Raw genomic sequence first — 13889 nt, 5'->3', positions numbered from 1 at the left:
TTTTGGCGATAAGCAGAAGGGCTTCAAGGGCATCATATGTGATTGGAGTGTCACGTGCATGGGCAGAGCTATCTGCATGTATATATTCTCATAAAGAGGACCAACACCACGTACTCAAAATAACATTGACCAACTTATCATTTGAAACTGGGGAACTGGGAGAGAGAATTTGCAATGCCATTAATACGATTTAAAAATTCAGAAATTGATATGTCACCTCTAGTTGTACCAAGTAATTAATTCACCACTTGAATGATACGATTTTGAGAAGTGGAAGCAAACTTGTCCTGAAGAGACATCCAAGTATTACGGCTGTAAGTATATTAAGAGCCACTATTCCAAGAAGGATTGCGGTAATGAGAGAGCCACTGATCCAACCAAGAATCATTTGATCCTTTTTAAAAAATGAAATTAATAATAGCAACCATGTAACATCGATCAACAACTATGCTTAGACAAGATATTATGATTCATTTCCTTTTTTTGTTTTTTTAATACGTACCAATAAGCCATCAGTCCGCATATCTTTCTTAGGAAATTAGAAATCAAAAAATTGAAAAGAAAATAGTTGAAAAGGACAAAATTGAACCATCCAATCTTCATGAGCACCCACTAGATATCAACGGCAAGGCCTTCAATCAACGGACCTTCCAGCTAATGGATTGGGTGCCGCTATTCGGACACAACTTTTTATTAGTAGCCTCGATACACTTTTTACACCCACCTTCATTTTTAAAAAAATATTAAAACTTATTAATACACCTAACATGTTTTCCTAAACTATCTACCCAACAACTAAACCTAATATAACACTCATTAATTCTACTTACCATACACTACTACAAAAAAGTTAATAGACAACGGGTAAAACCCGTTGTCTAGTGTTCCTAAATACCGTCGTCTAATCGACCGACGTCTATTGGGGTACAACTAGATAACGGTTTTTTCCCGTTGTGTTGATGACATTAACACAACGGTTTTAGGTGTAAAACCGTTGTATATACTCCCTCAAAACCAATAGTTTAGAGAAAACTGTTGTTGAGCACTAACTTATACATCGGTTTATCCTTAAAGACAGATGTGTAAAAGCAATTTAGACAACGGTTATGATTACTAAACATATGTATTTTACAACTATTTTAAGTAGAAACTCGAGCTAAAATACCCTTCAAGACAACAATGTATTGCTATAAACCGTTGTGTATGGTATTCATAAACATGCAATTGTCATGTCTATAGGTTTTTCATACAACGGTGTTAATAATAAACCGTTGCATAAAGTTATTAAGAACATCGGTTTTTAGTATATAACCGTTGTGTGGCCTATTTATTTCAAGTTTGTTTAGATGTATATAATTCTTTGATACATCGATTTTGTGTTGGAAACTGTTGCATGAAGTTATTTAGTACAACAATTTTTTAAAGATTTCGTGGTATGCTTATGGATTAGACAATGATTTCTGATATTGAACCATTATAAATCAAAGGTACATACAACACTTTTGATAGAGAATCTGTTGTATTATTTACTTGTTAACATCTAGATACAAAGTAATCAATAATATTTTCAACCTTTTCAATGTACAAAGTCATAATGTATCAAAGAAATACATGTATACTACTCTCCTCCCTCACAAAATAAAATGTCTTGCTGCCCCAAATGACCAAGTCAATACATGTACAACATAGATAAAATAAAAACATGAGAAACCATTGTTGCCTCCAAAGACCTTTCATGAAGATAATAAGAGAATAATAAACTGAGAGAGCAAGAGACTACTCATTGTGCCTTTGGTGTAGATGGACCGACAACCAAAGCATTTTGAGCTCCTCCCGTCTTTGAATCCCTACAGAAAAATAGGCAAATGGACTCATTAATTAAAGAAAAATCAAAATCTGTGAAAATAAAGACACATTTTGAGCTTCTATCTGCAACCATAAAATGTGACATTTAAATATTTTGAGATGGGAAGGTGTACCTCTGTACAAGTAATCCAGCTTCTGATCTTTCCAAAAGAGCATTTGAAACAAAGCCTCATAATTGATTGCCTTTCAAGTTCCTGCATGTCAATTGTTAATAATGTAAGTTTGCTACAGCTATGAGTTTTTCATCACATAATCATTATGCTTACAAAACTTTGTAAGTTTATTTCACAATTTCCCATTTCCTACAATGAGCATAGAAACTGAAGGCCATCATCCATGGGCCAATTAGCTGATGCAGATATATTATGCCTATAAAAGGGGGGTTTATTAAAAGGCATATGTATATATTTACTTGTCAAGAACTGACACACACAAAAAGCACAGCTTGTGAATGATCCTCTCTTGTAAAATCAATAACCATCCAGAACCACTTTCTGGCCATCTCCCTTCTTCAGCATCCTTTCCCTTTGTAAGGATAAACAAAACCATCAATATATGCACATTCCAATTGTCCATATATATACATCAAAGCTTACATAAAAACCTTTTTGAAAGTCAAGTCAAGTCTTTCACGTACAATCTCTTTTTGTTAAAATTCTTTATGAGTCATTTGAGAAGGAAAACACCCTTTAAACAGCAATGGATGGTTTATTACAATTTCAAAAATGTCAAGAAAAGATTTACCAAATATTTAATTAAAAGCTAAATAAATAAAAATAGTGATGCTAGAGATATGGATAACCTAAGATTTACCAAAGATTTAGTACAATAATTACTAAAACTATGCATTCCAAAGCCTAAGCATGCACTAAGCATAACTCTGTCAGAAATATGGATAACCATACCTGAGCTGAAGTTCTTTCCATATTCTCTAAAGCCTTCTGCTTTTCCCTCTTGAGGTAATAAGCTAGGTTTGAAAACAAAATTCTACGAGCAGACAAAATGGACATAGAATCAATAGACAATATATTGACCAAAATGGTTAGTTAGTAAAACATAAAATTGGAACTTCCATTTCTAAATACCAAGATTTTCGCACTACACACTACACTAAATGTAAAGCTCTACTTAGGAACTCTGCAGACAAACTAAAATAAGTTAGCAGCTAATGACAGGGCTAACCTTTAACATGAAAGCCACATAGACCATGGAAACACTATAAAATAATTGTTAAATGGTGGAAAGCAGTACAACTACCAAAGAACTAAAATATTGGCCATCTGATGTATGTACAATCCATTTTCCTCTTTTATTACCACCTGGTTATCGACTACCAACCTTAGGACCCAGAGAACATACAATTCCTAGGTCAACGGAACACATTGATTAAAAAAATTACATCTTCAAGACTCCTACTCATGTCATTTAATAATTTTCTTCAAGAGATTTACAGATGTTAGCAACTGTTAGAGGCCCAACAGAAATGTTTCTACAAACATATTTCTACAATATTGTTAAGGAGAAAGCAATTGAGAAAGATAACCACCTTGCCAAACCATATATAATTTAAGAAAGAAAAAAATTATATAACTACATTATGTATTTAGTTTCCCCATTCTATAGAAGCAGAAAATTAATAAAAGAGAAAAGAAGTTACAATGTACCAAAATAATTTTAACACAAAAGATAAGTGAGGAAATACAACAGTCCCTAAGAATAAAGATTGAAACTTAAGCAATCATGATGTGGATTAAACTGAATGAAAAGATACCTGTTTGTGGTTGAGAGCAAGACTGTATAAGACACAAGCTACAAGTTCTTTGTCAGAAAGAACAGAGGCAATAGCTCCCACAGTCAGACCCAAGCTGATGCAATTGTACTGAAAAAATCCATAAGGATGAAAGATTAAAAATTCAAAGTTCTAAGAACTATAAAAACTTTATGGAAGCAAAAAAGATAAAATAAATAACATAAATAAAAATAAATAAAAATAAATAAAAAAAAGGACAATGCAATGCATATATCAATTTTAAACCTGGAAATGACCATGATCAATTAGGATCAGACATGGATTAAGTAAAATAATTGCAATATGCCATGATATCCCACTCATATGGCCACTTTGACGACGACCAGTATAGTAAACAACAACAAAGTAGAAAACAGCAGGAAAGAACACCAAGGCGTCCGAGGATAACACTGTCAACCTCATGAGAAGTTTCCTGCAAGAAAGAACGTTGACAATGAAGGAAAACTCAATGGTACAATTACAAAAGAAGTTTCATCAGTCAAAAAGAGGGAAGAGAAAATGGTACAAACCCCAAATAGGATTCATGGCCTCGAGAAGTGAAAAGAGCAACTGCATCAGGATTAAAGAACCTAAGGAAAAGACCATGAACATAACTCTGATAGGCCGTAAGAGGAGGGTAGTCAAGACCCCAGTAGCTGAGATCATTGACTGTACTGTTACGATACCATTCCTTCACTGGCAGATTAAGGGTGATTTCCATCCAATGCCTCTGTGCTTCAAAGTCCCCATACTTGGGAGGATTTCCAGCACCAGAGTAAGGATGGAGTGATACAGCCACTCGAACCAAAAGCGAGAACAATGCAATGCCCAAGAATGAACTCGTGATTCCCTTGTGAACCAACCACCACCAAGCATCATCACAATCAATAATCTCCTCTTCTTTGCCCTTTTTAACCTTCCATGAGAAACAATATATCAGCAACCATAAATTAAAAGGAGGGGGGCAGGGGAAATCAGTGACAACCAACTTACAGTGAATGCATTTTCAACTAATTAAATGAAACACAGGTCCTTGCATGCCCACGAGCTCATCAAAGGGTACATCCTCTGCACCATCTGCATCATCCAAACCATCAAACATCTGTTCAACATGAGCTTCAAGATGCATAGCCTGCATCTCCCACAACAACATTTTCTGCATCCATGTATAACTCATTAATGAAAAACACCTATATACTAATTAATTTTTTTTTTCTCTTAGATTTTGCCTAGAGTGAGATTCAAGTAATGGAAAATTAAAGTAAATTATTAACCACAAAACTAGTAGAACAAGTATTCAAAAGAATAGATTAGTCATTAGAGATTACAAACTACTCTAAAAGCACAAAATAAGCAGAACAAAGAAAATTACCAAGTCCTCTAAAAACATAATTGGATAAAGAGTCTAGCTTAATTTGAGATTTTAGAATGGCATTGTTTTTTCTTTGCTCATAGAAACACATCCTTTATTAATTTCTTAAACAAACTTTGATGGTTATACCACCCTCTCCATTCTCTGTCTCTCTCTCACAGATACATAGACACAATATTCACCAACTCATGTATTACCACAGATTTAAAAAAAAAAAAAAAATCAGAATGGGTATGTAGGTGGGAGGTGGGAGAGATGCATCAAAATGTAAGAAAAGAAATCTCAAACTTAAAAGAAAGAGAAAACTCATCATATAAAAGTGAATATAAGGAAAAATTACAGGTACCCAGTTGAAGAACTCACCGAAATTGAACAAAAGAAAAGAACTGACGAAAAGAGAAATTATGCTTTTCATAGAGGAGCTTCCTTGTATGAAACCCTAAATCCTAAATCAAGAAAATCAAATAAACATTAAAAACCCTCATCAGATAGGGAGGAGCTTCCTTGTATGAAACCCTAAATCCTAAATCAAGAAAATCTAACCAACATTAAAATCATAATTAGATAGGGATGGGCTTTACAGTTAGAGCGAAACCTTGTATGAGCTTTACTGGTTGGGCTCCCAAATCTAGCCGAGAACGGTCAGTAGCAGAAATGGAGAGAGAGCGAGAGAGACACTGATAGACGTAGAGAGAGGATAGAGATAGAGAGGGAGAAAATTTGGATAATGCATAAGGAAAGAGATCGAGCTATGAGAGATTTCTGCGCGATGAGGAGTTGAGGATGGAGATCGATTGGGGGATGAGTGTCTGAAAGTAGGTGAAGTCAGAGGGCTTTGACCAAATTAGACTTAAGGAGAGGACTGTTCATTAGCGCGCCTCCGCTTTTGGCCAAATACAAAGACCCGCAAATTCTTTATTTTCTTGTAACTTAACCAATACAACAGTTTTGTCTAAAACTATTGTGTTTAATAATTTAAGAAAAATCTCAAAACCAAATACCATTGGATATTATACGTCCATATAACGGTTTTGTAAAAACCGTTGTGTAGTAAATTAAAATAACGGACAAAACACAAATCGTTGTCTATTGACTGATGTCTATTTACATTATTGTAGTAGTGATACCCAACAAACACACCAAATCCCAACATCATCACCATCTCCCAAACCCAACACCATCACCACCAGAATCAGCCCTTGAAGCCACCGCCCCTTCACCCGCTGCCCTTCATCCCCATGCACCGGCCATAAAGTGCATGCCTATCATTGCTTCTTTTTTTCTTTTCTTTTTTTTCTGTGCTCCTCGTTGTATACCCTTGTGTACTGGGACACTTCTTTTTTGTTCATAAAGTGGTATACGTATGAAAAAATAATATATATTGCGTTTCTTATTTTGATGGGAAATGGAAGGAATATATTGTTACAGGCTTACAGCAAATTTAAATTCAACATACGTATCCCTTCTCATTTGGATATTTGCTAGAGCTCTAAACCCCTATATGAGTTTGTGTATTTTAATCTAACATCTTCTACCAGGTGGGAACAATGAAGGAAGGACCATGGTTCATGCCAGACATATTGGTCAAATGTATGCAATTATGGAGAGGAAGCTACTGGAATTGTCAGACAAAAATGGTAATGGTGAAACTATAACTGCATTTAATGAAATAGAGGTGGTTGTACAGAGGAAAAAATGACAAGATCAAGATCATGGGGGGCGCATTACGAGGTGCCACTGGCAAGCAGATTGGTGTGGATGGCACAGATGGAATTGTCAAAATAAGCTTGTTTGCCTTGATATAGAAAATGTTAGTGTAATGAGGTTTAGGGTTTTTGTTAAAGAGGAGTGGTTTGTAGTGATGTTGGAGATGTCGGAGAGATGATCGAGTGAAGATATTGTTGGGTATATATATATAGTGATGATGTTGGGTACAATTTAATTAAGTTAATTATTTTTAAAAATTTTAAATGAAATGTTAGTCCTCAATTCAACTGTCAATTTATATTAGGATAAAATTGTAAATTAATATGTCATTAAATTGTTGGAGTTACTGATAAAAAAATTGAGTCCGAATAGCGGCACCCCAATGGATTTAGTACAATCCTCATGCTAGGTCGAAAGTGTTTTTTTTGGGAAGTTAAGAATATTAATAGAAAGACTTTCATGCTGATAACGTGTTATAAATATAGAGAAAAGTGGTGAAAAGAGAAAGAGAGAATTGGGAGAAATTGATGAGTGTATCAATTCTTCTCATTAGACTACCAATTTATAGGCTTAATTACAATGACAGAGACAATGATCTAATACTCATAAATCATAGGCTACAAATCACTAAATTTGACCATTAGGGCATATGTTACAAAATATTCTAATTTGTAAGTTAATGACATTATGGTGGTCATCCAAACTAATTCATATATTTATATAGTTAAATAACATCTCTAGCTCTGACCAAGAAAAATGACATCTCTCTAAAAAAAATGAAATCTCTCTCAAAAAAAAAAAAAATTGACATCGATCTCTCTCTCAAAACCAAAAATGACATCTCTTTCAAAAACAAATTAAATGACATGTTTATAGAATTTATTTTACTTAGTAATGAAAAATAAGTTTTGGTTCTGGGACTAGATTAATTTTAATGAAAAATCCAATTAGGGTTATGATGTAAAAAAGATCTTATAGATATATATATAGAGTGCTGCTATTTGCACACCCCTAATTTTCTCTTTGCACACACTTTTCTCCTACACACCCCTTATTAATTTGTCAAACATAAAATTTCTTTTTTACACACCCCTATTATGACCAAAATACCCCAATCTCACAAATATGTCTAAATTTCTCTTTACACACCCTCTCAACCCAAACATTACACACCCCCACAAACACACACCCCCACAAACACATCTACACTACACACCCCCTACCTCACCCCATCTCACCTCACAACTAACCACCAGCACCCATCATTGCCGACACCCACCATTGCCCCGACACCCACCATTGCCGACACCCATCTCCGGCTTCATCACCACCGTCATCGCCGTCGTCAGCACCGCCGTGAACTCCATCAGTGGCCTCACCAAATTTCTGCCACTCCTATCCCCACCACAACTCTAATATTCAGTGAGTTTCTCAAATAAATTAGTTGTAAATGTAAATCTAAAATTTTTTATCTAATTTGAATTAGTTAATCCATCCCAAATACCTTTTTCGTCTGTTTTACTAGATTTGTAGGGAGGATTTCGGGTTTTGGAGTGAGCATTTTCGGGGTTCCTCCATTTTCTGATTTCGCAGCTCGTTCGGCACTGGTCTGCCGAACGAATTCATTTTATTCGGCAGTCATCTACCGAACTAAATGAATTGGTTCGGCAGTACCCTTCCGAACGAATGCAAAATGTCGGATTTCCATATTTTGGTTCGACAGGTGACTGCCGAACAATGAATATTAGTTTGGTGGTTACCTGCTGAACAAAATGAATTAGTTCGGCAGCACGCTACCGAACGAATGCAAAATTTCGAATTTCCCTATTTTGGTTCGACAGTCATCTGCCGAATGGTGGAACTGTGTTTGACAGTCAACTGCCGAGCAGTTTCCACTTTGCTCGGCAGTTGACTGCCGAACCACCTGTGTTGAAATTTTTTTTTTTTTAAGCTTTTAAAAAATCATATATTTGCTAAAACAATTTTCAATTTCTTGTTTGAAATTATAGGATGGACAGAAGAAGAATCAGACGTGGTGCATCTTCATCTAGAGGGGAAGTCTCCGATGTTGCCGATGATATGCAAAGAACACGACCCACAACATCTGGGCGAAGAAGGCTAGTACAAGCACGAGCTAGTCGTGAGGCACTTCCTGAACAAGCTGAGGTTCCGGTTGAGGATTACAATAAGGATAATCCCAACGAGCTTGCTGAGCCTTTCCCGGGAGGTCCCATTGACACGTCCCTGCTGAGGAGTTATGGAACTCACGTAGCTGCTGAAATTTGAAACAACGAGGTATGATCTTTAACAGTTGGTATTTTATTCTTGTGCAACTTGCAGTAATAATGAGTGAATTTCTTTGGTTATGTTTAAATTAGGAACGGGAGCCTTTGAGGTGCATGTCCAAAACCACCAAGCTTCGTGAGTGGAAGTTGTGGGCCAGAACAGATAATGACCGGTTGAAGGGATATGTCCTTAATTCTGGGTTGACATCACTGGTGCAGTGTTCTTATCGTACGGTTGACAAAGTGTTGGTGTCCGCTTTTGTTGAGAGGTGGCATCCGGAGACCAATACATTCCACCTGCCTTTTGGTGAGATGACCATCACACTAGATGATGTAGCCAACATTTTAGGCATTCCGGTTGGTGGTGCACCAGTGGCTACACTTGTGGAGGATAACATTACTTGTGAATATCTACTAACTGCATATTTACGAGTTAGTGGGGATCAGGTATCAGAGCAGTTGATGGACTTTGGTGGTGAGTACGTACGATTAGAGTGGTTACGTACGTGCTTTAGTGATGTCACTGATGCCGACTCTGAGCATGAAATCCAATGTGCAGCCCGGGCGTATCTGTTGTATTTATTGGGTTGTACCCTGTTTGTAGATAAGACTGGCACAAGGGTACAAGTGTAATATCTCAGACTGCTGACTAATCTAGACACCGTTAGCCATTATGCATGGGGCGCTGGATGCCTAGCATGGTTGTTTAGGCAGTTTGGATTTGCCTCTCGAGCTGGTGTCAAACAAATCGGCGGATATATGACACTGATAGAGGCTTGGGTGTACGAGCACATGCACACCATTTTCGGTCCATCGTACGATATGAATTATTCCGAGAATTCACCTCGTGCGCTCCGCTGGACTCCAAGGCAGGATGGTGGCAGTGATCTTGAAGCAGTGCAAAGAATACGGCAACGACTTGATGTTTTGTCGGCTGACGAGGTAGATTTGTAATTTACAATTATTTTTATAAATTTAGGATTATATTATTACGTTAATGTTTTCAACTATATAATGTTATTGTTTTTTTTCAGGTTATTTGGGAACCATACAAATCCCAAAGACAAGCACACCCATTGCCAGCTATAGCATTCTTCACAGGGATGATAAGGTGTTTTGATGTTGTTGAGCCTTATTGTCCCGAGAGAGTACTTAGGCAGTTTGGGAGGGTACAGACGATCCCCCCTGCACCACGTGTGGTTTTTCAGGGGGTTAGAGGTTCGAATGCGCACTCATACAGACCCATGTACAACTATTTAGCTGGTATGTGGGAGGCATGGGGGAATCACGTGTTGTCTGAGGAGGCGCGCAGTATACCGGTGAGGCGGCCATCGGATACTGTGAGAGGGTACCTCGATTGGTTCACCTCTATATCACATCCAATCGTCCACAACCCTACTCGCAGAGGTGCATTTGACCCACACGCCACATCGGATATTGCATACTATCGGGTACCTAAATTTACACAATAAATTTTCTCATTTTCCGATTGCATCTGTTAATGTTCGCATATTTTGGCTTTTAGGAGCGCGAGGCTCGGATGCTACGGATTACCCAGCCGATTATTGACATGGGCGAAGAAGTTGCTATCACACGTCCTACTTACCTCTATCAGTCGGTTCAGAGTTTGCAACATATTTTACAGGGGACGCACTTGCAGGACACTATGACATACCAACGCGGTTCGAGACGACGTCCCCGCCAATGATTATAACTTGATATTTTGTAGTTTCTGTAACTAGATAAGGTTTTATTTATGTCAAATACTATGGTTAATTTATATAATTGAATCCACCTCATTTTTTATGTGAAATACTTAGGTTCATGCAAAACAAATTAATATCCAAATACTTATATATATTTAAATCCACATACTTATATATATTTAAATAATACAATAATCTCATCATAACTCAATGTAAATGCATCAAGTCCAGAACATAATCAATCACTATCAAGAGACACTGGTTCTTGTGTGGATGGATCACTATGGCACACAAATTCTTTGAATTGCTCAAGGCGATGTTGGTATCTAGTATACCACATTTTTGCGCTTTCGGTGGCATGCAAGGTCCACACAGTAGGAATAGGTGGCATGGGGTGATCCGGTACTAAGTGTACCTAGAAAATAGCATTACACATGAGTTCAATAAATATGGAATAAATATCCACTAAGTGTACCTATAAAGATAATTTAAATATCCAATAAAACAAACCATGTAGTTCAATGTGTACCTGTACGAAATGATCGTCATTGACAAAACCGATACCAATCTCACGAATCTCGGATCCCTCTAGTATATCTGGGTGTACGCTAAATGGTAGGCATGTTAAGCATAACGACCTAGATACATGGGTCACCACTACACCATAGCATGTCGCGATAACATATCCCATCTCCGGCATGTCCATCCAATAATCCTTTGGTGCAATAAGAGGTTCTTCAAAATACTCAATCGAATGCTTTAGCTCAGCAACTCGAGATCGACCAAATACTGTAACTCATTCCCACCTGAAAGTTTTTTTGTCCCAGATTACCACCTGTAATTTACATCTGTGTCCCATTTTACCTTGTTCCGTCAACAGTTCCGTTAAAAATGATGACCTGGCCGTTAATGCTGACATGGCGCGCTGGATGTGTGCCACGTGTCACATCTTTTTTTGTATTTTCTGATTTTTTTTATTTTCCTATTTTTATAAACTTTGAAAGTTAATTAAAAATAGCTCCGAACTTAGAAAAATACACGGAAAATTCCTATTGACTTGTCTTGACTAGTACTAATTTACTATGGGGTCAAAATGCCAATTTTCCCTCTAAAAATTTCCAGAAAATTTGGAAAGTCCAAATTTATTTTTAGAAAATTAATATACTCTAGACTCTTTGGAAATTCATAGGATAATCTCCCGAACTCCAAAACATATGAGGTCTGCACCGTTAGTCTTCTAAAAACTAACAATACCTTTCTCGTGAACACTTGCTATCCAAAAAACCTTTCGGTCTTAGAGGAAAATAAATTTCCTATAAAATAAATTCTAGAAAAATTCTAGAATTTCTGTAAATTCTCAAAATAATTCTCTAAAACAGGCATTTGGTAATTTCCAAAATATTTTTGAGAATTTGTCCAAGAGTTTACTAAAATTCTAGAATTTATTTAATATAGGGAAATTTATTTTAATTTTTTAGAAATAAATTTGGACTTTCCAATTTTTTCAGAAATTTTTGGAGAGCAAATTGGTAATTTAACCTGATAGTAAATTAGTGCTAGTCAAGACGAGTCCGTAAGAATTTTTCGTGTATTTTTCTGAGTTCGGAGCTATTTTTAATTAATTTTTAAAGTTTATAAAAATAAAAAAAATCAGAAAATACAAAAAAAAGATGTGACACGTGGCACACATCCAGCGTGCCACGTCAACATTAACGGCCAGGTCATCATTTTTAACGAAATTGTTGACAGAACAAGGTAAAATGGGACACGGATGTAAGTTACAAATGGTAATTTGGGACAAAAAATCTTTCAGGTGGTAAAGTGGGAATGAGTTATAATTTTGTGTGATAAATTGATAATTAAGCCTAAAAAATAAGTACGACTGCTAAATAATAGTTGTCACTACTATATATAAATATGTGATTGTCATGCACTTACATTAAATTTCAAGGAGATTTAAGATTCTTAATGGTTTAGGTTTAAAATTTCAACTTTACAAGTGTTCTAATTGCTAAAGTTCAAATTTTTCCAAATCATATAAAATTTGACCGTTGGAGATTTAGGAATGGAGAGTTTAGAGAGCTTCATTCATTCAACCTAATTTGGGAAAATTGTTAAAAAAATCTCAAATTTAGAGAGATCTTAGAAAATAGTTAGAGTTGTATTTTATGTCATTTTTACTCAAATTTAAATTTGAGAAAATGTAAGGGTCGGAAATGCTCTTATAAGTGCGGAATACTTTTTTTTTTTGTTATTGACAAATTATTATTATTATCACTCAGTAACCAAAAAAAAGACACTGCCACTTTGATAGTGAATCGCAACGAAATAAATATATGTCATGAATTTTTTACAAATAAAATTAAGAGGTGATTAAGTTTAAGCTCTTTAGAGAAATAATTTTTAGATAGAGATCATGGATGTTTTAAAGTTTATAAAATTCTTTTAATTTATAATAAAGTTCTTTCCCGATTTGAAGGGTATTTCCCTCTATTTGGAGGGTATTTCCCCTCATAAAGTGTAGAGTGAACTTTGTAGAGGTTGCATGTTAGGTTTTAACTTCGAGATTTTAGACGGAGCTCAAAATCTTAGAGTTAAAATCAAACATAAAGCCTTCAAAAAAGAAAAATAAAAGGAATTAATTAAAAACCTTAAATTACTATCGATTCTAGTCTAAAAAAAACTCATAAAATGGATTAGACTTTAAGTCTCCTTAAAATTAATGTAACTTGTTTAGTGAGCATCCTGTTTTATATTAGAAACATATCACATCATTTGTTAACAAAAATTTTATGACATAATTTATTGACTAAATTTGAAAAAAATTAACTTTTGGTAGTTCTAATATTACTATATTAGTGTTATTGCACGTATATGATTTTACCTAATAAAAGCCTTAATAGATGGTTTAAGCACAAGCCTTGACAATGTTGATAATAAAAGCCCCTTTGATTATGTCCTAGTTTGAGAGGTGTGGACAGGGTTCAATTAAACAATTTGGATTAACCAAGCATTATGGAATGAGAAGGATAAGGTTAGTCAGGAACAGACCACTGTATACCCAGTTTGCAACCAAAAAAGTCTTCACCTTATGCCCAATTTCTAACCAAAATTTGATAAGTTAAAGGCCAAAAAAAACAAAAAAAAGAGTCCGTTCACCTTCC

At 35.6% G+C, this 13889-nt stretch overlaps 1 protein-coding gene and 2 long non-coding RNA genes across 3 annotated transcripts; all 3 read right to left on the bottom strand.

Moving 5' to 3' along the window:
- Positions 1–1547: 1547 nt before the first annotated feature.
- On the bottom strand, positions 1548–3234 carry LOC147282627 (uncharacterized). The gene is made up of 3 exons (XR_015122953.1): positions 2772–3234; positions 1980–2060; positions 1548–1847 (listed from the first exon to the last, which is right to left on the bottom strand). It is a non-coding gene; the product is annotated as an uncharacterized LOC147282627 (long non-coding RNA).
- Positions 3235–3291: 57 nt separating this feature from the next.
- Positions 3292–4694, bottom strand: LOC147282626 (putative dolichyl pyrophosphate Man9GlcNAc2 alpha-1,3-glucosyltransferase). Its single transcript, XM_086248240.1, has 5 exons — positions 4683–4694; positions 4186–4571; positions 3902–4088; positions 3638–3745; positions 3292–3369 (listed from the first exon to the last, which is right to left on the bottom strand). The coding sequence occupies exons 1-5, from the start codon at positions 4692–4694 to the stop codon at positions 3292–3294; spliced, it is 771 nt and encodes a 256-aa protein (XP_086104366.1).
- A 3-nt stretch (positions 4695–4697) lies between these two features.
- Positions 4698–5803, bottom strand: LOC147282625 (uncharacterized). Its single transcript, XR_015123147.1, has 3 exons — positions 5623–5803; positions 5391–5473; positions 4698–4811 (listed from the first exon to the last, which is right to left on the bottom strand). It is a non-coding gene; the product is annotated as an uncharacterized LOC147282625 (long non-coding RNA).
- Between the last annotated feature and the right edge of the window lie 8086 nt (positions 5804–13889).

This window comes from Dryas octopetala, chromosome 6 (assembly GCF_963921425.1).
Source record: "Dryas octopetala chromosome 6, drDryOcto1.1, whole genome shotgun sequence".
NCBI classification, from domain to species: domain Eukaryota; kingdom Viridiplantae; phylum Streptophyta; class Magnoliopsida; order Rosales; family Rosaceae; genus Dryas; species Dryas octopetala.
The sequence above is the reverse complement of the archived record's forward strand: the minus strand, read 5'-3'. Positions and strand labels throughout refer to the sequence as shown.